Source organism: Heteronotia binoei, chromosome 3 (assembly GCF_032191835.1).
Source record: "Heteronotia binoei isolate CCM8104 ecotype False Entrance Well chromosome 3, APGP_CSIRO_Hbin_v1, whole genome shotgun sequence".
NCBI lineage: Eukaryota > Metazoa > Chordata > Lepidosauria > Squamata > Gekkonidae > Heteronotia > Heteronotia binoei.
Window position 1 is genome coordinate 168,908,824 of NC_083225.1, and position 26,804 is coordinate 168,935,627.

General features: G+C 40.3%; 1 protein-coding gene across 8 annotated transcripts in view; it reads right to left on the minus strand.

Moving 5' to 3' along the window:
• The window catches only part of GRIA4 (glutamate ionotropic receptor AMPA type subunit 4), a 343,665-nt gene that overhangs the window by 53,248 nt on the left and 263,613 nt on the right, over positions 1 to 26,804 (minus strand). For 7 of the 8 annotated variants that reach the window (XR_009555212.1, XR_009555213.1, XM_060234875.1 and 4 more), the window contains exons 7-11: positions 26,550 to 26,717; positions 22,427 to 22,531; positions 19,173 to 19,283; positions 3,873 to 4,079; positions 488 to 858 (exon numbers count right to left, since the gene is read on the minus strand). Coding sequence is in view for 6 of the 8 variants with exons in the window: in XM_060234875.1 (XP_060090858.1) it covers positions 488 to 858; positions 3,873 to 4,079; positions 19,173 to 19,283; positions 22,427 to 22,531; positions 26,550 to 26,717 (962 nt within the window). In the remaining 2 variants the exon portion in view is untranslated. Of the gene's footprint in view, positions 1 to 487; positions 859 to 3,872; positions 4,080 to 16,991; positions 17,035 to 19,172; positions 19,284 to 22,426; positions 22,532 to 26,549; positions 26,718 to 26,804 lie in introns of those variants that run through there. The other variant, XM_060234881.1, reaches the window with a different exon arrangement.

A 26,804-nucleotide genomic window follows, 5' to 3' on the forward strand; every position in this document is an offset into this window, starting at 1 on the left:
GATTAAAATTTACTGGGGCCATCAGCTACGAGATAAAATTTTAAAAAAAGAAAAGAAAAAAAAGAAGAGGCAAATACATTTTTCAAAACAGCAGCAGCAAATACTTTGAAAGGGTTTTTAAAAAGGTTTTGAATATTTGCCTAACTGGGGTGTGAGATGAGGAATAAGAATCAATTCCAGAAGAAAAAAAATAAGAGAGACATTTTTAGGACTGATGAAAAAAAGTCAACTCAAGCAAACCTTGTTTAATTTATTGTGTGCGGTAGGGCTGCCAAAATTCAGGTAGGGCCTGGAGAGTTCTGCCATTATAACTGATCTACAGACTGCAGAGATCAATTCCACCAGAGAAAATGGCTACTTCAGATGGTGGGCTGCATGGTATTATACCATGTTCTCTCCTCCCCAGGTTCCCAAGAATTTCTCAACCTGAAGCTGGGCTTATCGCTGAGGATCAAACACAAAGAAGCAAACATGACTTTATACCAACCTGGGTGAAATATCACATCCTTGCTGCATAAAGGCACCCAGGGAAAACCACAGACTGTTGAAAATGCCGAACTCATTGGGAGGCTGGTCACTGGGTCCTTCTTTGCCATCCTCCGGTTCCTCTGTGTGCCACTCATATGGACTGAACCTGCTCACGAGGAAGAGGACGACACTGACTCCTATGTAGGCAAACACTATGCACATCCAGATTTCATAGGCCAAGGGATCCAGGAAGGAAAACACTCCAGGTTTAGATTTCTGGGGCTTTTTAATCATAATAGATATACCCAGACTCATAAACGGCTTTGAGAAATCAATGACCTCCTCTCTCACCAAAGTGATGGTCAAAGGTGCAACAGCGATCTCTGCCTTCTGTAAGAAAAGAGACCCCAGACAAATATAAATTAAGAACAAACTTTAAGTGATGTATTTTTAATGGGGGAAAAAAAAATCTGTTTTGATGGGTGAAATTTTTGATCCAGATAAAACTAGGGGCCAATTGCAAATAAATGACAGTGAAACCAGGATTTTGTTTTATGTTTTTCGAGGAATTTCAGCAGCCAGGTTTGAGGAGAGATGGCTCGTGCTCTTGTATCACTGTTCCCTACAGGCACTGAATTTGGATCTTTGCTTGAAACCTCATCAAGGAAAAGCTACCAAATTAATTTAAAGATGCACACAGACAACTTTCCTCATTCAAGAGTTTTATGCACACGTGAGAGTTTTGATGTGCATTTGGGAATCCATGCAAAGGGGAGCTGTCTCCTTTCTTTTATGTCAATCTGCCACACTCTGAGTTGGACAACTGACCTGAATCACACAGTACCAGGGGTGGAATTCTAGCAGGAGCTCCTTTGCATATTAGGCCACACCCCCTGATGTAGCCAATCCTCCAAGAGCTTACAAAAAAGAGCCTTGTAAGCTCTTGGAGGATTGGCTACATCAGGGGTATATGGCCTAATATGCAAAGGAGCTCCTGCTAGAATTCCACCCCTGCACGGTACTATCTACTGAGACTGGCAGTGGTGTTTTCCAGAGGTTCTTTGGATTGGAGATGCCAGGGATTAAATCTGAGACTAGCTGCATGCAAAGCATGTGCTCAGCCCAAGGGAAACAGTCTGTCTCCTATCAAGTATATGAGCCCTGGAAGCTGCCTTATACTGTCAAGACCTTAGTTCTGTTTAGCTTAGCATCGTCTAGGCTGACTGGAGGTTGATTTTCAAGGATTCTTTCCCAACCCTGCCACCTATGGTTCTTTTGACTGGAGACGCCAGGGAGTTGAATTTGGAAGGTTCAACATGGAAAGCAAATGTTCTATTATTGTGTTTGTCTTGGACTGACAACCTAAGGGATAGCAGGTCGCGGAGTGCAGTGTCACTTACAGCATACTGGGAAGTTTTTCATATGTACTTCTGCTGTGTGCTTGTAGAGCACACACTGGCATGTCATGGCATTCTATGCTTGTGTCAATATCCGTGTGTCCACTGGAGTTCTATGGTGCTTTGGACAGCAGCCAGGGCTGTAAGCGGTAAGGAGCTTTTCATGTGCAACAGCACTCAACAACTCATGCTTTATACTTCTATGAATAAATGAACCTATTAATCATAGCAAGTAAGGCTCATTATCAGTCTTTTCCCATTTTAGCGAAGCAACAGAGAAATGTCTCACAGCCATTTCTGAATATCTCCCCTTCTGCTGTAAAAAAAGCATAATGTGAAACGCAGTTTGTAACTGTTGAATGACAGCCTAGTTAAGTGACTTAATCCAGGTTTCTTTTTCCCCTCTTGTACAGAATTCATTTTGTGAAAGCTTTCCAAAATGCAGCAGATGCTACTTGAACTTTAGATCCCCATTCTTTCTTAGACATTGACAGAAATGATCAATGACCTCCTTATTCATCGTGCCGTGAATGGATAATATTTCAAGGTGGAAGAATGAATATTTAATTGGGATTGTCTGCTGGAGCTGCCAGGAACACCTGCTGCAGGTAGCTAATGGCATTCATCACCAGAAAGTTGCTTGGGTGAATAAGCTCATCACCAAAAGATTGCACCATTGTGTGGATAATCTTACAGTCATCCAGACATATCTGCGAAAGAGCAAGGATTCCTTAGCTCTGCAGGACAGTGAAAAATGCTTGGTTATGATAATCTCTTGGCAGAGGAGTACACTTTGTAAGTAAGTAAGTAAGTAAATTTTTATTTATACCCCGCCCTCCCCGTCAAGGCAGGCTCAGGGCGGCTTTGACTTTGCAGTCAAATTACTGGGTCTTAGAGAATGCAGTGAGATGTGGGAGAGATGCAACACAAAAATGCAACCATTACTACATGTTTCTAAATTTCACAAGTTCTCAACTGGGGTATTTGCCACACCCATTATAAAAAGGGAAAAGAGGAAACTAGAGGGCTCTCACCCTCTGACCGATTGCTTAATGAAGCCCTAGACAATACAGGTGTTTGAAGATCTTCCTTCTTCTCTCTCAGTTTTGAAGTGTGGCATCCAGGCCTCATTCTGGGCAGGAGCTCACAGGAGCGGAGTTCCAAAACATCTAAATTTTATTATGCTCTTTTATTATGCCCCCCAAATATTTGCTTCTGGAGTCCATTGTTTAAACCCTCTGTGAGCATTTTGCTAAACTCTAAGATTTGACAAACTTTCTAATATTCCCCCCCCCCCCCCCCCCCAAAAAAAAAAGGGAAACATAAAGAGCAGACAGATGGAAATCTTGTTGTGCTGCCTGGGAAAGTACTGATGGACCAGAGCCCCCTCTTCTCCTTAGAATTCCTTAGAATTCCCAGGTGGGTGGGGGGAGGCTCCTGCCTGCACCTGAAGCAAGTCTTTGTGGCTGGGATCTTGGCAGGTGAACAATGATGACATTGGCAGTCAGCACAATTTGGGGACAAAAAACATAAATGCTAGAACTGGCATTTCTCAAGCTGCTTCTTAAACATGAGCGGCCGATGTGCTTTTTGATGACCACTTTCATACCTCAGCAGCTCTGTTGCAGAGTCAAAATGCATTTCCATCTTTCCTAAGCAATAAAAAGGGAACTTTTACAGTCACTAGTTTAAATGTTCTGAGAAATGATCCATCAGAAAAGAAATAGTTCTAATGTCTCCTCCTGCACAGAAATACAATTTTCTCTCCAAGTCAAGCGTATCTTGAACATACATGCACTGTTTACAAAAGAGGGTCTTGGCATGCTGTCTGCATTCCTTTTCGTATCCTTTACAGAATGAAGATAATATTTACATTATTGGCATTCATATGTGAGTGTCAACATTAACCAATTGCTGGACATTCATTATATATATATTCCTGTATATTTGAAATGCAGTTCTGAGAGGTTTTAGGTTCAAGCCTATGCCAAAAATTGATGTGCTTACCCCATACACCAGCTCTCCCACCATCCCATTCCATATTTTTGTGTTTGGGTCCCTCGCTCCGTATTTTCCATCAGGAACAATGGCAATTTTGTACTTGATGCCAATATGTTTTGCAATTTCTGATGCCAGGTCTACACAGTATCCTTCATACTTGTCATTCCCTTCAAACAGCTCTTTGTTTTTTTTCCACATAACATACGGGGCTTCCTACAATGAAAGAAGGAAAACTGTAAAGCAGAAACATTTACCAGGGTCTGTCTAAAGAAAAGTCCAGCTTGTCATCCTTTCTGTCACACTGAAATGGCATTATATCTAATAGTATCACAAATAAATACCATAAAATACAAAAACAGCAGTCCATGAGAATGCAAGAACAACATGGACATGAATTACAATAAAAGCACTGATGATGTACAATTAAATGCGCCAGTCCATGATTACCAAAACCTCTCTGCTGAAATATGACTGTTAACCAATCAAAGATATACTAAGAAACTAAGAAGAACACTGTAGGATCAGACCAGTGGTCCATCTAGTCCAGCATCCTGTACCATAAAGTGGCCAACCAGTTGCCCTGGAGAGCCAACAAACAGAATAGCATCCAAGGGCACTGAAGCTGAAGGCTATTTGAATAATCACCTGCCTTTTAACAGTTTGATTAGTCAATTGTATTTAAATACATCTAAATATTACTGGTACTAATATCAGTTCCCCTTTGGAACACTGAAGGAAGTATGTAGTGAGTTAAAATGTAATAAACTAAAACTGGCACTCAGTAGAAAAGGCCTTCTTCAATACTTGCTTTGCTATTTACCCATTACAATAGAATGCTGGGTCCTAAACAGAACTAAAAACAAGTACAATATTAACTCACTTACGAAAAAAATTGTCCCTAGTAATTGATCAGTTTACATCTCAATCCTATGCATATTTACTCTGATTAATTGTGGCACATAAGAACATAAGAGAAGCCATGTTGGATCAGGCCAATGGCCCATCCAGTCCAACACTCTGTGTCACACAGTGGCACAATTTCAGGTAAACATGCATATGATTGCAATATAAATTTAGCAGATCAATATATCAGTTTTACCTTATGGTTGTACTTTTAAGTCAGATGTAACAAAAAATGCACCTGGAATGTTTCTTAGCTTTGTCAGTTTTAATATATAGTTCACAAAACTGCCAGAGATCTTCACAGAAACCCACTAGAGTATTTATTTACCTATGCATTTCAAATATACAGCTATATACATTGAACTATAACAAAACATCATCTGTAAATACCTTCAGTATCTAACAAATAAAATGTCCTTTCCTCATGCAGCCTAATTTATGTGTTGCAGGTATTAAGTAGGTAGTTGTCAAATGGTTTCTTAAATAAACACCCTAAGAGCAACTGGATATTTGAAAGGTACTTTGAATACAGTATGAACATATTGAAAGTCAAACCACTGATTCATCTAGTCCAGTATAGTGTAATGTGAGAAGCAGGGACTCTCAAGGATTCAGGCCCTGCTAGTGGTGATGCTTTTGTTGATCCTTTCTACATGGAGATGATAGGGATTAGAGTTAGAATATTCTGCAATAAAAACTCATGTTCTGTCTCTGTATACATCTCTCCAGAAGAGTCTCTGTAAATTGCAAGTGCAAATGAGAATTTTTTTTTTTTTGGGGGGGGGAGGGAAACTATTCTCCAATTAATAGGGAATTATCTCCATAACTGATCCAAGAACCTTAGGTGACATTGCTCCCGGATTTGACGACATTTTAATCAAGCCACAATGGCTTATATCCTACACTAATCCAGCTGTGGTGTATTCCTCCAATTCAAGCAGACTTCCTCTAATGCAAGAGGCAGCTCTACCAGCAGAAGGGCTGCCTGTATCAGAGTAGAACACCCAAACCTTAAATGGTGGCAGCATTCCTATTTATAGCAGACACAGGGATGCTACCACATCTAGGCGACTCCAAGTTTCTTGTAATTTTATTCAGGGTATAATATGACCAAGTGTTGTAGTATATAAATAAATTTGGGGGTAACCCTGGCTGTCCCAGTAATTAAAACCTCATAACAAAATTATTGCCGAAAACACTAGGTGCTAAAATGAAATTTTTAGGTTTCATGACACCTAGGATTTATCGAGCCCTGACATGTGCTCTCTCAGTCGTATCCTCTTATTCAATCAAAACTCTTCATTCACGGCTCGTTCTATCTGCTAGTCATCCCATTTCTTTCTTCCTCTGTCTCTCTTTCATACGCACACACACAACTTCCCCCTTCCCAGCCAACCCCGTTGTCTTTTAAACCATCTGTCAAATTCAAAACACTATAAAGCATTATTTACAGATCTTGTATGTATTATGTCACTAGATCACTATAAGAAAGTGCATTTACCTAGCTGACATGTCAATTAACAATCCATAACATTTCTACAGCCCAAACTCTGGTTGTTGTGAGTCTTTGTTAGGAAGTGGCATACAATAAATATTAAATATACACAGGAACATCCTGCACAATTATTTCAGTGCATCAGCATAAATCTGCACAATTAGAAAATATTCTCTTACACATTTATTTCCTATGTTGACATATTTATTGCTTCAAACCCTTGATCCCCCTTAATTGGATCCATACAGCTGTTGACCCTGTACATGTGGTTTGTTGTTCCTGCTTTGTCTCAAAATGTCATTATGTTATATACCAATTTGCTTTTCAACCTTGCCTACAAATTTGAATGGTTTTCTTCTGTCTCATTTTATCTGAAGTGTGTGTGCACACGAAAGCTCACACCTTGAATAAAACTTTGTTGGTCTTAAAGGTGCCACTGGACTCTAACTTTGTTTGCCGTTATCATATTCCTTTTTAAGCATCTCTAAGAAGACCTTTCATTCCATAAAAATCTTTGCCTGCCTTTCCCTTCACATACTGGTTATTCTAGTTCCCCATCAATCCCTTCAATATTCCTCACATATTTCATTTGCTTTTTAAAAAGAAGAACCTTATTTGCTTCTGTGCTGAGTCAATTTTGGCTCTGTGGCCATAAGTTGCAGAAGAAAGGTTTTTATGCTGGAAAAATGTTTAATTGTTAGCTGAGTGAAATTATATTGGAAGAAGAGACTTTGTGATGGAGGGATGTGCCACTGTTCATGGAATCTTATATTAAGATTATATAAGAAATGTTTGACTATGATGTCTAGCTGAAGGATCAACAATACAACATTAACGCACACATACACCAAAGTAGGATGACATCATGGTCATGTTCATAATAACCATCTAGACCTTTTAAATGAATGATACCCCTTGCAAATAATGACTCATGACCACACTGTTTTCATTTTGGACTAGAATATAGTTGTCAGAACCTCTCCACAGCTGTGATATCTGACGCATTTTAGGAATCAAGCTTTAATGATGTCTTACGAGACATAATGGTTTGCAAGCATGGTTTATACAGGATTGGTTAGAGAGAGAGGTTTCAATTTTTATGGTGTATGCATATATTTCTTCTGTCCTACTGCTGTTTCTAGCCAAGCAGGTTTTGAAACAGTACAAAATTGCAATGCTTATCAGCCAGAGGTGGAAGCAGTAGGAATTGCGTAGGAGATGTGTCTATAAAACTGCCTTCAACTCTGCAAAGAACTGTCCTCTGTCCTTACTAGTTTTATTTTTTTCTGAAGGAGAAAAATGTGCCATTGAGTCACAAAAGACTCATGGCAATCCCATCCACAGGGCACTCCAGGCAAAAGAGGAGCAAAAGTGGTTTGTCATTGCCTTCCTCTGCACAGCAGCCCCATTCTTCCTTGGGGGTCTCCCATCCAAGAACTAACTATGGCCAACCCTGCATAGCTTCCAAGTTCTGATGAGGTCAGAGTAGGTTTGGCTATTTAGGTTGTTTTTTGGGGGGAGGGGGGGAATGCACCCTCACTAATGTGTTGTTTGTTTGTAAAAAAAATATGTGGGCATAACATTGCCATTCAGATGTGCTGGTTATATGGCTTCTGGGTGAACTATAGTTTAAACCAGCTAACTCAATAATTAGTTAAACAAAATGGACAGCCAGAGATTTTACTGAATTATGCCAGGGGCAACCTAAAACTTGTCTTAACACCTGTGCAAACTCCATCTGTTTCTTTGATTCTCAATTTTTTGTTCTCCTCCACATAATACACACATCCACATGATACAAGGATGACCCATGAGTCTATTCTCTGTTTTTCTGTCCAACCCTTGCCCCTCAATACAAAGGCAAAGATTACCAGAACAGTAACAAAGTTCAACATCAAACCCTAACCATTAGCGATAGGATGTTTTTAAAAATCGTCCCAATGTCATAATGATTGATGCCATCTGATGTTCTAGAGTTAGAATAATCAAAGAGGACTTGTATGTTAGAATATTGCAGATAGCACCTAATATGTAGGTTCCGATAAGCATAATAGGTATCATACCTACATGTCAATTCCACCCCTATCTATACAGTCTTTATAGTCTGGTCAAGAGAGATTTCAACAGAGCAATGAGTCTGGGAGCTTCATTCTGAAGCTGTAGATCTGAAGATCAAAACAATCAGATATTGGGCAGAAAAAGAAAATATGAATGCCAAGTTTTAGAGAGGCTGAAATCCTAGGCACAATTAATGAGGAGTCCCACTGACCTCAGAAAGTGGGACTTCTATCCAAGTAAACTTGTTTGCTGAGATTAAGACAAAAACACTATACTAAAAAAATCATACAGCCTTCACTATCATTTAACTTTTTTGGTCACGGTTTTTGTGCTGTAAGTCTGTATAAGCATCTTGTAAAGTTAAAAACATGATATTAGAGTGATCTATAATTAGGATCTGGTATTGAAACAGAGATACTCAAATGACCCCCCCCCCCATCCTTGTACTTTTTAAGTCATCAAGTGAAAAGTAGCAAATACAACTCTGTTGTGTGATATTCGGAAGATTCCTTGTCCACCATTCACTGGAAAAACTGTACTATTCAAGTGATCGATGCACAGTCCTTTCTCTGTTGAACTCCACTTGGCAGCCACTTTATTCTAACCACATGACAACCAAAAACTCAAATATGTGTTGGGTCAGCATCTACCCACCATTTGATTTGAGGATCTTTCTAACAATAATAAGATTAGAACACTCTGGAGCAAGTTTATGAAATATAATTCCACAGAAAATCCACATTTCAAGTGATCAGCACTGAACATAGATAGAGATACAAGATTTAGTTACAGATAACAGGCCTCTATAATAATGTTATAACATTCAAAAATACATTTAAAATCAAACAGAAATCAAAAATACATCTTGGTTTATGAAACAGTAGTTTATAAATTCAGATTAATCTATCACAATCTTATTACCACACAGTTCACAGAAATTAGGGAGTGTTATAAAAGGGTCATATCTAGGGTAAATAATTTTCCAATGCTTAATTTAAATTGAAGAAATTGAGTCTGCATTTTCTAAAGTACCACAAAACATAAATTACCAGATTGAAAACATTTGTATGAGAGGTTAGCACATCCTGCCACAAAAGTCTCCCCCAAATTATTATTATTTCATATATATTATTGTTTCAGGCATTTGTAGTCAGCAAAGAGAAAATACTAATCTTTGTAAAAGTTTTCTGCCTGATTACCCAGAAAAGGCTCATAGTCACCATAGGTGATCATGTGAGTGGCTACTCATATTACCAGGGTAGTTTTGAAATTCATCAATGGCGAGGTCCTAGCAGTGTTTATCACAGTGAAATAGGATTCAGTGGCCATTTAATGTAAAGTGACTTCCTGCAGTGCACCTACAATCTGTTCAGATGCCTGGCAAATTAGAAAGAACCTCTAGGTTGGATCTCACAAGGACTGGATTTTTTCCTTTGTCCCCCTCTTCAGGTGAATCTGTTATTCCTCAGATTATGGAACTCACATGATCTAACAGCCATGAGCTTAAAGGCTTCAGCAGAGATGGGAAGATGACAAGATCTCACTCTCCTGTCTTGTCTGTCAGCAGAGCTATGCTGGAAAAAAGCACATGGTTTTTCGTCACCTTCTCCCTTCCCACTGCAGGCACCTGACCTATGTGGCTATTAGACCATACTGTTTTATTATCCCAGGATCAAGCTTTTCCTGGACCAGAAAGGACTGCTGGGGGGGGGGGGGGGCAGGGGAAGCAGAATGCCAAAAAGATCCATGACCATCTGTGTTTTCCACTGACAAATTTCAGGATCCAACCCTCTGGTTCTCCCTTTCTGGTCTATGTGCCACAGCTTGATACTAGTCAATGTACTCTGTCACTCCTCCTCGTAAATTCACTGGGGAGAATAGGAATGTGCATTTGGATATTTCTGGTCAGTGTATTTTAAAATATCTTATCAATATTTTTTTTTGGGGGGGGATATAATTAGTTATCTGGAGCAATAGCCAGATTTTTCAGAATATCAATAATTCTGGAAATATCTGGGAAAATTTAGGCTGAAATTTTAAGGCTCCCAGACCTGTTTTCTTCAATTTTAAAAGTCTGGATGCTTCAGTTGGTTTGGCTTAGGTTTTCCGGTTTGATACCGGTTCTGTTGGGCTTGTTGATTCTGTTTGCATTTGGAGGTGTTGGGTCAGTGATTGCTGTTGTGTGTTCGTCTATTGGCTTTTTTGTCCTGAAGAAAGCACAGATTCCCCTCTGTAGGAAACCATGAAGACAAGTAGGGGACACTTTCTTCAAAAGGCGTTTAGAATTGGTCCCTTGGATTAAATTTGTTTGACACTTGAAAAGGGGGGCGGGAATCAGGTTCCTTACAATTTTAATGTCATTTCCTTGAAAAATAGACTTACTTCCCTCCTCAAAATCTCCATAGGAAATAATGGATCTGAAAAATTTTCAGAATTCAGAACAAGAGAACTCCCTAACCCCCAATTTCAAAATGGTATTGGGGACTCAAAGAATCCAGAATACTGGTGTGGAAACCCTTTCTGAAATCCAAACCTGAAAATTTCTGATTTTTTTTTTCAAGTGCCCATACCTAGCCACGGTCCAACATACAATACAGTAGTGAAAAAGGAGATGAAGATGTGTAAACATGGTACAACTGCAGAATTTTGTTAATTGACTGGATAGATTAATTCATTAATTATATAATGTTAGATTCAAAAGGTAGTCTTAATTTATGAGGTAGCAGATTTTAAACCCTCTTTAATATAAATATAAAACTGGGCTTCAGGTACCCTGCTAGGGGAAGTTGTGGGCCACCTCTCTTAGATGGTAGGAAATGCTTCCTCAAACATGGGGCTTGCTTCTCTCTCTCTCTCTCCATGTATATATAGTGCCACTGGGTAGCAGTCTCGATTTTTTTAAAAAATCCTTTTCTTTATGCAAGATAGCCAAGTGGGAATGGTATCGAGGCGGTATCTGGTACTTGTATTATTTAGATGGTTCCCAGGTTCTGAATGTTCCATAAAAAGAGACTGGAAGTCCTTTCCATTCTTCTTCCATGAGCTCCTCCAATCACTCCTTGGCGTTTAAGAGAAGGAGATGAGAGAAAAGGGAACTACATAGGCAGTTAAGGGCACCATCAAAAGGATTATAGGGTAGAAAGACATGCCAGTCTGCACCCAGATAACCTCGAACTCTGCAGATATGAATGTTCTTTAGAATCTTGGTTGTCTAGTGGCTGCTAAATGCTGCCTCATTGTATTCCTGCTATTTTAAAGATAAAAATAAGATTGTTAGCATTCTGAAACAAATGGGCATGAGCACCTAAGTGCACCAAAGGTAAACTCTCTCAAGTGCCATCTGATTCAGTAGAAGAGCTTCTAGTTCTCCTATTCAATTTGGCAGGACTTCAGGATAATGCCCCAGTTATGTTTCTTTTTTACTTAGAACCGTTGCTTTAATTAATAAAAAAGTAATTCATAAAAGCAACTGACAAAAAACTCACATGACTAAGATTTGTTTAAAGAGATGACAGCCGTAAGGTATAATTAATTTAGAAAATTTCTATGTCATCTTTCCAGAGATCCTGCTTGAAGCAGCCTATTAGGTAACTATCTGGTTAGTTGGGGCTGAGAAATATACTCAATGACACTGTAATATGGACAAAATTCAAGTTCAGTACCACCTTAAAGATCAACAAAATTTTAAGATACTGCTGGACTCAAACATTTTTCTACCACTACAAACTAACATGGCTACCCACCTCAAATTGCAATTCTGACAAGCGTTCCCACATTTTGTGTAGAAGAACTCAGAATTGAGATGACGTTTTAGGCAGCAATCTTTTGTAATCTGTGTGTAGTCCCTGGGAGTATTCATTTGCATTTATTCTCTAGCAACATCATCTGTTAGAAAGCAATTATTTGCTACCTCAGAAGAGACTTTTAAGGTCTAGAATCTTATCAGTCTTAGCTTTTCTATGGTCATGAGCAGTTCATAGAACAAAGCGGTTCTCTTTGGCTTCCAAAAAATTAATTCTTACATGTTAAACTGTATGATTGATGTATACTGTACGTGAACTACATCATTAAAATAAGAATCCTTACACTATGTAAATTGTTAACTAAGTTCCTGCCACCAAACTCTCTGTTTTTGTCTCATCTTTTTTTCTTAAAGCTAGCAGTAATTTTGTATTTACATCTTTAGAGGGAAAAAAATCTAATCACATTTAGTGTACAACCAGGGAACATATTATTTTGTAAGAGTAGAAGAATATGAAACATGCTGAATTGGCTCAAATTATTTTTCTTTGTAACATATCCTGTGTCTATGATTAAAACAGCATTACATCAAATGAAGTACAAGTACATACAAAAAGAGAGTATCATAAGCAAAGTGCCAAATGGGTTCCTGAAAGCATGCCATGCAGGTAAAAGTTTGCTAATGTCTACCAATCAGTCTTCCACAGACTGAGAATCTGGGCATTGCTGATCTTGGGAACTATTCAATTAATGTAGAAATGGACTCAAGAATCACAAATCCTAGTTTTCAGTGACACTGAATTAACATTCCTTCAATATGAAGAGATCATTGGATGGGGCATATTATTACTCAAAAGTGGCATTTTTCATCCACATCCACATCTGCAAATGCACTGCAGCTAAATTTACAGGATTTTGTATTTAAGTGCCTGAAGGGACTGAGAATCCTGGCATTGCACTGTTGGCCAAGGAGATTAAGCGTTCATGTTACAACTAAGTAGTGACCTTTTACAGAAGTCACTGGGAAATGCATATGATTACCTGAGCCTTGGGTATAGCCAGTGCCACATCTATTATTCACACGTCAACTATGATACAGTGAACTCTTCTGATACCATACATTTCTCATACTTCGACGTGAAGTCATTTTTTAAGGTAGGGGGACAGACTTTAGTGTCCAGGAAACCCAAATTTTACTCGGTTCCAGGAGGGATTGAATGATCTCTGGACTGGACATAGCACACAAGGTGAGAATCCGTAAAGCATGGAGATATCGCTAGACCATATTAGCCTTGCATGATCTAAGGGCCCCAGTGTGACAAGGTGGGAGATGTCACTAACCCTGCACTGCAGTTGTACTAGCAAGGCAAAAACAAGAGGAGTCTAGAATTCTTGAACTATACAAAAGCTTGCAGGAGGCTTGATACAGCAAGATAGGCAATGATAGCAACAACCCATTGCCAAACCAGACTACTTGTGGTATGTACTGCATTCCACAATCCCCTGTGGAATATGGCTAGAGTGAAATTCATTCCAAAAATTTCCAGAGGGGAATCTCTTATTTTGTTATTTCTACAGGTAGAGCCACATAGAGAAATTCTTCAGCCTGAAAGGGACAGCAGGGAGAACTCCACCTAGCCCACATACATATCAACATACCGAATTCTCAATACAGCCTTATTTGCAAATACTTGTGGTTCAGGGCCATGTAGAGAAGGGAGATTTTTCTACTAACTTGGGATAATCCCCAGGTTTGCGGAAAAATCTGAAACATCAAAAAAAGGCAGCTGGGGGCAGGTGGGGGGAGGGTCCCAAAACAAAGGAAGGTTATCTGTGCTTGCACAAACAATGCATCTCTGTTGCCCTGCTATGGGAGATGGAGAAGGATGGAAAGTCACTGCACAAGCCACATATGGCACTGCCGGTTGACAGGGAAAAGGGGATGAGTGGGAGTTACTCCCCCTACTGTTCCTTGAAGAGCAGGTGGGCAAAGCATTGGCAGGTACAGTGGGGGAGACAGAGTGGTGGGGTGGGGCATAAACAGACAGAAAGGCAGAGTGGAAGAGAGACGTGGGAAGGGCAGGTGGAGAAAGCAAAGCAGAGGCCGGTGAGCTGCAGTTCCCAGTGAGCTGTGCAGAGTTGGCAATATGGGTAGCCAGGGAGGGGAAGGAATGGGAAATCCTACTGTTGTTGCCTTCCCTTCTATCTGTACTGTAGAAGCAGTGGAAAGACAGGCAGGTTGGAAAGGAAGGAGCAGGAGCTGGTAAGTGGGTGGCCTCATGAGCAGGGAACACACACACAACTTGTGTGTCCCTGTTTGTTTTTATAGATGATCAACTCTGCTACTTATTTTTGTTAAGAAAAAACAATGTATTAACATGCTCTGGTGTTAGTCTTGTGCACAGAAAGGCAAACACTAGAAAATGGACATTTTGCAAGCACAGACAACCCTTATATACAGGTATGCCTTTGCCAGTTTTCCAAGCTTTTTTTGTGTAAATGTGAACAGCAACAGATGCACAAATCCTTATTAAATGTTTAATGTTTTGCATCCTTACTTCATTAGCGGCTAATCATGTTATGAACTTTTATAAATCTTTTCTCTTGATACATACAGTGGGTTGGATAATTTGAGTTGTGTTGTACAAAACCTTGCATCAAATAAAGCATATGGGTTCACTTACACCACACCACTTTCCACTAACTTCCTTTTTACAAACTGGGGCCTGTTTTGCAGTATCACCTTTGTGGCAGGATTTCCACCCAGTGATCCTCTTTGAGTACAGCTGCTTGGAATCATGTGGACCACGTTCAATCCATACAAGATTCAAAACAGTTTGGTGTCTTTGCCTATTGCAGAATCAGTTTAGACCAAGCACCCAGACAGAACCTTAAAAGAACCTGAGCTGACGATAATATTGCTACATACCAGATCTGGTGAGATTTTCATGCTGTTAATGGGGACCTCCCCACTGATTTCATGTTGCTTCCCAGAGGCTGGAGAAAGGGGACAGCAGGGAGAACTCCATTAATTGCATGAAACTGCAGCACAGCCTGAGACCCCAGAATGCTGCCATATGTGCATGTTATGCTTAAGGAAGTAGCTGACTGCAAATCCCAAAGGGTAGATCTGCACCGCAGGTTAAAGCTGTTTGTGGAGATCTGTGAAATTAGTAAGGGGAGTAAGTAAGGACTGAGTAAGGGGAGTTCACCCACCCCCAAGATTTAACACAGAACTATAAACCAGTTCAAGACTAGGCTTTTTAGTGTTAATACTTTCAATGGATACCCAGAAATACTCTTTCAATGGATACTCTTTGGCTTGAGCTGAGATCTTAAAATAAAATTCCTTCCCATCTTTGTCTGCCAACATGAGGTATGAAATAATTTCCATCCATCTCCATTTCCCTAGCAATGGCCTCCGTCACATAGAGGTACCTTTAGAAACTTCTGCACTCAGAAAATAATTTTGAAACTTTGTCCCACACAGACACCTGCCAATAAATAAATTTACTTCATTTGTACAGATTTCTTACTGAGACTCAAGGTGGATGTGACATTGGCAGAGTTCACTATATATTCTACAATCTGTACTGTACTGTTGCCTTCATTAAGTGCCAAGCACTGAACTGAAATATTTATCCTTCATAATCAGGCCCATAGCTACAGGGGGGGCCCAGGGAGGCCAGGCCTCTCTATTCAACCCCCCTTTCATCTGTATGGCCCCTCCATTGGAGGGCCTCCAGTCTGCCAAAGGAGGAAGCCTTCCCTGGAACAGAAACAAGCCCCTGCTAGCTGGATCCTTGGCAGCCAGAGGAAGTAGGGGCCTTGGAATCTGAGGAGAAGCAGTTCCTTCCAGGAGGGCAGGAAGGAGGCTTTGCTTTTGCCTGGCCAGCGGGACCAGCATGGAGGGCCATCAGTTCAGCAACGGTGGGGAGAAGCTTACTTGCAGCCAGATCCCCCTGGAAGGTTTACTGAGTTAGACAAATGAAGGGGGGGGGGGCTGTCACATTACTTGAGAAACAGTGTTTAGAGCTAAACCAGGTGGCACCCTGCCCCCCAAACAAAAAATGCTGCCATGCCCCCCCCGCCAAACATGAAATCCTAGCAACAACCCTGCTTGTCATACAGCCACTTAGATGGGGCCTAGGTGTCCTTGCTTACTATTTCTGCAGTGTGCCTGGATCCTAATGGAAAGTAGCAAGACCTGACTGTGCCAGAAAAGCTCACCCTCTGACCAGAATCCATGGTTCTAGCATGAATTAAGGATGGGGCAGGACTGCAAAGGATTTAGGTGCTCTGCATAGCTCTACTCCAGATGAATGGCTCTTCTGAAGGCAATAACCACAGAAGGGGCTCTTCTGATCAGCCTAACCAGAACAGAATTAGAGTAGGGGGACAATGAAAAAAAATTGAATGGCATACTTTGAGAAACTTTGACATGCTACACAAAATTCATTCAGATCCCTTGGTGAAAACACCAGCACTGGGACTGGCCAAGTTATTTTGCAGAGATAATATTTATTATGCACATCAAACAAGACAGACATTGAACCCCACTTTTTTTTTTTCTTTTGAAAGCACCACTTTAAGTTTCTCCTAAATTTGGAGATGATTTCACAATACTTTACACTGTACATATTATGAAAGCTTCAATGTAAAGAACTGGTGCAAGAGAGGAACAGTGCCTACAGAAAGAGCCTTCAACGCCCCATCAATCTCTTCATAGCTTGACCCAGTTGAAGATTTAATGTCATCTGTTTTGGGGCTTCTCAGAACAGTCACAGAGCTTTATTTATATTTTTGTTTTTCCTTGACGGTTCAGTGCCTGGTCCTCCAGTCAGAAGAACAGATATCCATATGGAAAAATATGGCTCAGTGCTCAATGCTGAGCCTTAGTTAGGAATGTTCACAGCAGCGTGGGACTCTCTTCCTTGATCAATTTCTTAAAATAGGATTCTTCATCAGAGGCTGAAAAGAGGAGGACTGTACTGAAGTATAATTTCTCCATTACCGTGTCTTTTTTTTTTTTAAAGGAAAAAGATACATTTTTAAAAAAAAAAATGTCCCATGCAAAGAGGAATTATACAGTTAGGTTAGAATTATGCTCTGAAATTTTGCACAGAGTGTTAGTTCTTTTCCATCCTAGGATGGTAACCCTTAACAGGAGATTTTTCAGAATGTACCAAATGCATAAATTATATGAACAACACAACGGCTAACTGCATGGAAGACCAGTGGTAACACTTCATCTTGGCTTAAGTTACAATTCTTCATTAATTTTGAATTTTTTTTTTTAAAAAAAAATGAATGCTGACACCATGTAAACTATTCCATCTGGCTTAAATCCAAAAATGGTAATAAAAGCAAAACAAAAATAAAATAAATTTTGTCTAATGAGATATGTGAAAATGGCAGTGAACCAAGCTGCAAAAGCTTAAAACTAGTCAGGTAAAGGTCATCCTTTGCTAGTCTGCTTTGACACACATAATATTTAAAGGGCACAACTGACTACAGAAGAAAAGAAAATGTGTCGGCTATTCTGTTTGAGGTATATTTGCATGGCTTATTTTGGGAAAAAAACAATTCTGAGATCTACAGGATTACTTTTAGTATTTCAAATGGTTGTGAATTAATGAAGCAGTTGCATTTTGTTCAGCTGCTTGGAACTCATTCAAATAAATATAGGGCGCAGTCACACGTACCATTAGTGACGACACAGCTCCGTCTGGCTGACGGATTAAATGTGTTCGTTCAGACAGCCACATCTGGCAATCGATCATCACCCGGGCTCATCCAGGCTTGCTATGCATGAATGGCGCATTAATTTGACAGTACATAAAGTCCGGCCCTTTTTCAAAACAGCGGCACACGATCGGCTTTTTGTTGTTTGGGCAGCTCACGCGCGATACTGCCTCTCATCTTTTTTTTTAAAGAAAGCCCCAGCAGACATGTGCATTGACAGATCATCCGGGAATCTGAGGTGACGCTTCTGCTTCTCCAATCAACACAAGATCGGAGGGGGGGGGGGGAACGTTATCCCACTATTCAGAACAGGAAAAAATTCTTTTTTTTCCAATGTGGAGGATTTCAAGATATCATCGTCACTGCCAATTTCTAGGAAAATAATTCCTGGCAGTTCCGTGGTTTGGATCGGCAATGTTAATTCTGGAAACTTTTGCACTTCCCTCCTGCCTCTGAAGAAAGTTTTGATTTCCCATCTCCAAACAGTTGGGTGCATGTTCAATGGACCCCCTCCCCTCCCAGAAATCACCATCTGATTATGCATGCTCCAAGAAAGGAGCATGATAGTATTGGATGTCTGATCGCGCACAACAGAATGAATCACATTCTTGGATGCATCGATTCAATATTCAGCAGTTCAGATTTGAGCGCTATACACCCGCTTTTAATGGTAGGTGTGACTGCACCCATATATACAAATATTTTAAAATGCCCATGCTGGCCATGATCCAATGTGAGCCAGTAATCAACAGGGTTTACGAGGGCTTAACTTTTCCTGGATCCTCACCACAGAGTTTTGTTGAGTGACATGTTGGTCTTGGAGAATAGGGAAATGGAGTCTGACAGATGGCTTGTTTAAGAAGATATTCTCATTATGCATTTGCATTTGTAAACCAAATAGGAAAACAAACATATCATTCTCAGTTGGGTTAACTGCTCTGATTTGGAATATTACTGCAAGGATCAAGACACTTGCTTGCCTTGCAAATTGCATTATGTTAAAATGCCTGTTGGTTGCTTATCACATACACAGATTTCTTTTTTAAAAGTGATAGCTGTATCAGAGAGTTAGTATTTTCTCTCTCTGAAAACTTTTTTTATCTTAGTATATCACACATCACAAAGACTAGCTAAATTAATTTTTGTCTCAAACAAATATTTCAATGCAACGAGATGCTTTTTAAAAAAAAGTAATTTAAAAAAACACATTTCCATGATTTGATCTGAGGATACGATCAGAAATGGTCAAAATACTTAAGATATTTCATCCTTCATTCCTTTGTTAATATCAAAATGGGCAAATTAGTGGGCTATCAGGAAAAAAAAATGACTTCTAGGCCTACATATGCCAGAAACAAACTTACCATAATTGTGGTTACAATTACAGTTCGATTCTCAAGGGCTGATGTGTCATTTCCCATTGTTGGCTCGTGTTGGATCAAAACTAATTTGTCCATGTCGCTCCAGTAACCAATCTGAAAGAAACAGATGCACAAAGATTTAATATTTATATACACTTTATCTATAAACTTTTACATACACTTTTAGAACTTGGTGTAAGGAGACTTACTCCCCATCCTATAAACACTAACAGTCCAATGGAATTAAATGTGACTTACTTCAGAGTAAATATTCATGTGATCAGGTTAGAAACTAGTTAATTAAAGTTAGAACAAAGACAGTGTATATACAGAAAGTGGTTACCTGGGATATCCAAAGAAAAGTGTCTTCCTTCTGATCTACTTGTTTTCACAGTGTAATACAGAAGAAACCAGTGCCGTCAAGTTTTCTCTTTCCCTTCAGTTATCTACAGCTCTGCAAGTTAACTTCTCTCACATTCCATGGTTCAAGCATGGAAACTGCTCATGAGGGCTGTTATTTGGAAGAGCCTAGTCCAGTTTCATTTATTTATTTATGGGATTTCTATTCCACCCTCCCCCATGAGTGGGCTCAGGGTGAGTTACAGTAAACAAATAAAACAGATAAAAACAATTTTTGTATCATTCCAATTTAAAACCTGAAAACCAGACTAATTTATACATGATGGTGAACCGATAATACAACAAAGCCCCGGATGCATGCTGTAGGTATCCCCCCAAAAGGCCAGCATATTAAGCAAGTGGGCCCAAGTCACTGCCTGTGGCACAAGCTAGTATAGTACACAACATAGTGGGTTAGAGCAGGGGAGGCTGATGTAATTAGACATCCACTGCCTTAACCAAAGGCCTGGTAAAAGATGGTAAAAACCGATCTGGCAACATTAATGGCCTGGGCCTCCACTGACAGTGAGGCATCCATCATTCCTAGACTCTTCACCATTGGCGCTATTGTTAATAATGCTCTGCCAAAGGTTGGGAGTTGGATTCCCGATCCCACTCCACCATGACTCAGGCACAGGACCTCCATCGTCAATGGATTTAATTTCAGTCAGCTCTGTTGTAATCAACTAGCCACAGCCTCACTCCAGAAACACTTTAAAACGGTGACTTGGGCCTTAGATATAGTTGGGTTCACATTTGACCCACTCAACAGCCAGCATGGATTTATCATCTTTTGATCCTGCAAAACCCGTTTACTAGAAGCAATGACTGGATGCATATGCTCATCATGGATATCATACCATCTTCAACATTCTTCAAAAGACTATAATCTACATTCAGCCATAAGGCTGAAAAACCTATTAATGTACTTCAAGGCACAGATTTCATCCAACGAATAACATTTTGATCCTTACAGATGTGAAAGACTGTTGCTTCCTCCTTCTCTGTGCCTTGCTGTGATATCCATGACTCTTTTTTTTAAAAAAGAAAAGGCCAAACTGAGAGGGGCAGGTTGGAAATTTAATCAAATAAATGAATACAAATCTTTGAAAAGCTGCACGCCCTGGAAGTGTTCTCTTAATACATGCACAGGGAAGAGGAAAAATCATTCTCTTCCCTCCACCCTTACACAAATACACTGACAAATGTGTGGAAAAGGGGAGTCCTGAAGCAATACTGCTGAAAGAATAATAAATTGCATTATAGAGAAACCACAGGGAACAGGGATGCCATTTGGCACAGAAGTAGAAACCTATTAGTTCAATTGTGTTTGTCTCTGATGACCTGTCCTTGATCAGAACATTGGTATAGCCACTGAAGTATAGGAAGTAATAAATGCTGGGTACGTGCAGGATGGGGATTACTATCTAGCACTCCAGCACCTGGCAGCCATCCATAGAGCTGCATCCAACTGCAAATACCATGCCCAATTCTGATAGGAACTGGAGGAGATTCTCTGTGCCATACCATACTGATAAATATTATCCACCTTTTCTAGTTTGGTCATAAGAACACAGTATTCCAGGGCATTTGAAAGAAGAGCTAAGAACCAGAGGGTATAGAACTAAGAGGAAGAAATATATTATGAGAACACTGATGTGTAAAGCTTCCAGAGACTTTGTGAATTATAGCTTATAAACAGGCACCACAGGGAAAATTGGTTGACAAAGGATATAGGTAGGTATGATTCAAAAGCGCTTATGGAACTGAATCAGAAGAGGTTCCCCGAAATCAGACACATCCACTTGCTGTGTCTGGAGTTATCTTATGATGCAACCAAAGATCAGAAAACAGTAGCTGCAATACATTGGAGAGGGATATTGGGAGCCAGATAGAATTTGGGAGTGCAATTTGGGTGCACTAGATATTGGGATTACCTGAGGCCTATATTTCTAGAACTACAATTCACAGATGATTTACTGTGAATTTAGAGAACATTTATTAATGTATTTACACCAATTTTTAACCCACCTTTCTCATAGGATAGATTCGAGGTGCCTGTTGCCTTTAGATTATGTTCCCCTATTTCCAACACTGAACCAAAAGTAATAATTAAAAATAACAATTTTTAAAAATCCTTCCAATTATGCCGAAAACAAAAAAACCCAAAAACCGAACACACGGATCCCAGGCTGTGTCACAGGAGAACTGCATAAATTCATCAAACAATTTGCTAACAGTTAAAAAAAATTCAGTATTGGGTAGTACATTTAAGCAATACAGGTAGAATTGTATGCTACAACTAGTATTAACCATTCTGTACAAATGGACAGATAAATTATCTGGCAACAGTCAGGTTTGTGGATCCCAGGCTGTAAAGGTTTGTAAAGGTAGAAAGCAGCATCTTAAATCGAGTCCAGCAAAATAAAAAAGGGAAAAAAGGCACCCAATGACAATATTTTAGAACATGTGTAATGGCCCACCTCTATTATTAAAAACAGGTAGCTCTATTTCCACTTAACTGACATTTCAAGAAGAAGACGACGACGACATTGGATTTATATCCTGCCCTCTGCTCTGAATCTCAGAGCAGCTCACAATCTCCTTCCTCCCCCACAACAAACACCCTGTGAAGTAGGTGGGGCTGAGATAGCTTTCACAGAAAGCTGCCCTTTCAAGGACAACTCCTACGAGAGCTATGGCTGACCCAAGGCCATTCCAGCAGCTGCAAGTGAAGGAGTGGGGTATCAAACCTGGTTCTCCCAGATAAGAGTCCGCACACTTAACCACTACCCCAAACTGGCAGCCCTATGAAGCATGTCATACAATTTAAGCAAGGATGCTGAAATGGCACAAACCTTTCGTAGACCTGTGCTCTTCAGTTCAAGCACATCCATGGAGTAATTAACTCTGCGACCATAGTGGTCAAACTGGACGTTTCCTGTTAGTCCTTGTATTCGAACCTTAAAAATTAGAAATTAAAATCAACACATGTATGGCTGATGAAAACTCATGCTGTTGCCCATCACAAAGCAGTCAGGCAGCCTTATGAAAAGATCTGTCAATCAATAATGAAATTTTTTGACAGAATTCAAATTAATCTGCATATCATTAAAACCTCTGTATAGATGCTTTTTTGAAATATTGAAGGAAATGAAAGGTTAGTTACAACATAAGTAAAAACTACTATTCATTATTGTAAAGAAAGTTCACAATTCTTTTTTTTAAAATTTCCTGTTGGAATGACACATCAAAACCAAAACAGCCACAAAAAATAGACATGTGGCTTGGACTTGCAGCTTCATTAGGCCTCCACTTATATGTAAGAACATAAGAGAAGCCATGTTGGATTAGGCCAATGGCCCATCCAGTCCAACCATCTGTGTCACACAGTGGCCAAAAAAACAAAAACAAAACCAGGTGCCATCAGGAGGTCCATCAGTGGGGCCAGGAGATTAGAAGCCCTCCCACTGTTCCCGCTCAAGCGCAAGCATACAGAGCATCACTGCCCCAGACTGAGTGTTCCAACAATATGCTATGGCTAATAGCCACTGATGGACCTCTGCTCCATATGTTTATTCAATCCCCTCTTGAAGCTGTCTATGCTTGTAGCGACCACCACCTCTTGTGGCAGTGAATTAATACTTCATTAAAAATCATATTGGTGTTACTAACATAAACAAAATAGTTCTAGGACAGCTTAAATCACAGGAAAGCATAAATAAGTTGTCAGGGAAGATACAAGGCCATACTGAAACTACAAGCCTAGAGATCTGATCACAGATTCCCAGTGTCCCATGTAGACTGGCCCCCATCTTTTCTGGCGCCAAGCCTTTCCTTTGTCCATTGCTGTGCTTGCTTCCAGGTTGAGGATGAGCATGGCTAGTGAATGCCACTAAAATCAACAGCCCCACTTCAAGTTCTCTTCTCTTCATTTTGTAAGATTTAGGAAGCCTCAGCCTCATTATGTTCCTGGGCTGCCAGCCAATGATTGGTAGAAAATCCACCTTGTGATAATATTGGTACCCCTGACTCAGTGATGAAGATAGGGTTACCAAGTCCAATTCAAGAAATATCTGGGGACATTGGGGGTGGAACCAGGAGACATTGGGGGTGGAGCCATAAGCGAAGTTGTGCAAGCACAACTGAACTCCAAAGGAAGTTCTGGCCATCACATTTAAGGGGACCATATACCTTTTTAATGCCTTTCCTGCATTAGAAATTATGAAGGATAGGGGCACCTTCTTTTGGGGCTCATAGAATTGGACCCACTGGTCTAATCTTTTTGAAATATGGAGAGCATTTTGAGGAGACTCATCAGATGCTACGCTGAAAATCTCGTACCTCTACCTCAAAAAACCCGCCCTTACAGAGCCTCAGATACCTCGGATTAATTCTCCATTATACCCTATGGTCCAGCAGACATTTCCCTCCCCCCCCGTTTCTGATTACCCTGAAGCTCCGGAGGGCCTTCAAACCGGGGCTCCCCTGCCCCCACCTGGGGATTGTCACTTCTACTCATGAATTGCTGAACTTTCCAGTTTTTCACAGTAACACAGGGCAACCAAAGGTTCAAGTTTACCTTCACACTATGCAAACGACCTCTGCAAGGATTGTGCAACAAATGGAGGGTCTGGGCTCCTTTCACAGCCATGTTGTTCTGCCTCCTCCCCCCCTGCCCCCGCTCCCCTTCAGCCTTAAAGCCGCAGACACACCATCCAAAGAGGAAGGCTTTCTCAAGTAGAGACTGAAGCCTCCGGAAAGGGAAAGGCATATGATAGTTGTGGGGGTGGGGCTTCCCCCCGCCGGCCAGCTGACTGGGAGTGGGAAGGAGCCTGGGAAAGTGGGAGAACCCCTGCTGGGACCTGGGGATTGGCAAGCCTAGATGAAGAGCGAAGAGTCTCCAGCTCAAAATGGCTGCCTTGTATCAAGCCTTCTTCAGTTCCATCCTTAGGGAGGATCACTATTCTGAGACGCTCTCACATCTGCTACATCTTTTCATGTGTAAGACTTAAGCATGCTCTATCTTTAATGGTTGTCCATAGGCATTGATATCAGCCATCCAAGTAGTGATTTTCCTTTGTTCTGAAATTTCCAAATCATTTTCCATTCTGAAGCACCTCGTTTACAGGCCCAGAGCTGCCAGCAGTCACTTCTGTGCCATGTCTCCCTTTTCTATGTTGACTTGACTTAACAGAAAGATTTTAAATTCTGCTATAGGAGAGGTCTCCTTCTTTTCCCCTCCTCCCAGTAACTCAACTGTCCTGCCTTGAAACAAGACGCTAAATCATTCTGACAGAGATCTGGAGCCTCCATATTAATCAGGAATAGACAGCCATGACAGCAATGAAAAATATATTTGAATTACATTATTTTTAAATTGCTTAAGGAAGGAGAAATATGTGGTATTTTTGTTTTTACCTTTTTGAGTTACACAAGGCCCAAAACATTATCTGTACTGTCAAAATGACAAATTCAGCATGCAAAAAGATCAGATAATTCTTAAACAATCATAAAAAAAAATCATTTTTTCCCCTCAGCATATGATGAATTGACAGTGAGGTGCATATTGAAATTTTAACTTGCACACTTCCTGCTAAAATGTTTGCAAACAAGGTAAAGAAAAACATATAACAGCTTTTGGCCAGCTGGGATGATGCTAGTATTGCCCAGTCCACATATTTGGATTTCAGAGAGTGTTTCAAGTACAGTTATGTTAGGTATGATATACACTGGAGATCCAAAATCAACTATGGCTCACCCAATATAGTTTAATTATGCACATATTCATCTGTGGGATGAGGGCATAGTCTGCTTCTCATGCTGCTGTTCTTTAAAAATATTTATAGAAAAATCATATAATGATCACGTATTGTGACTGCAGACCTACTGTGTGTGTTTTGCTTACATTACTTTGCAAAATATCACACACACTGAAGATGCTATAGAAATAAAATAATAATAAAGTTACTTGATGTGGGAAAACTTAAAATACAGGTAACCAGCTCAATACCAAGAGCAGAATAATCGCCCTCTATCTATTCACAGTCAACTTTAGCTATAGGCAAAAAGCACCATAACTAATTCTCTGTGTATATCTGCTGCACAGGGCTGTTTGGGTTGTCCCCAGCCTCCCAGGTCTAAAGGCCCAAGATGGACACTCTTGGAAAAGCACACTGAGCCACTGGACCTACCCCTTCCATCTTCAACCTGAATGAATGGACTGACCCCTTCCATCCTCAGCCTGAATGAGCAGTCTGCATTTCAAACACTGCAATCCTAAACACAGTTTCACTCTCATGAGTCTATTAATTTCCATGAACTTAGATGGTATAAATGTGTTTTAGGATTGCAGTGCATGTTTTCTTTTTGGATGGTGAGATGAAGCAACTGTGGTGATGCAGAGGATGAGATCTGAAGTTCCTCAGATTCTACTTATGACCAGGCATCAGATCCAGTGGGAGCTCACAGGAGCACAGCTCTTGAACCTTTCTGAGAGTTCCATCTCCTCCTTCTGAGAGTTCCACCTCCTTGTCCATTGAATAGTATGTGCAGCTGCATAACAATCCCTGGATGAGCTCCACCACCTATTTTTCTACAAAATGACCCCTGCTTATGACCACCAATACTTTTTCTAAAAAAACCCTGTGTGATTCAGTGGACATATGCTGTTCTTGGTCTTAGAGGACCTGTATCTAGTACAAGCTGTTGTAAAGCCTTCAATGCACATCTACAGATAAGTCAGATAAGTCTATCTCCACAGTGTCACTATTCTTGGCCAACACTATCCATGTTGAGAAGGCAAGAGAAAAAGGGTTATAAGACAAACCAAGTATAACATAGTTAATAGCAAACACAAACCAGTCATTATAATCCATTAGGCATATTAACAGTTTATGATCTGCTCTAGCATTGCATTCAGGCTAGAACATGAGGCAATCACAAAAATGCTGCTAGAATTAAACCTCGCAACAACCATACCTGTTTCAGCGTTCTCTCCATATCAATACCTTGGCCCCATGGTGCAGCTGGATTTGCAAGGCAATCACCAGCATTCCCTCTCCGAGAAATATCAATTTTCTGCTTCCGAAGATTACGGAAAGTCTCAGCCATCACAAGCACTCCATCATAGGTCAGAGCAGAGGTATACTAATCAAGTGGAGAAAAATGTGTATCAGTTTTACATTATTTCTTTACCCTGGTAAAACTGGTTCACTCTTAAGCATTTGATCCCTC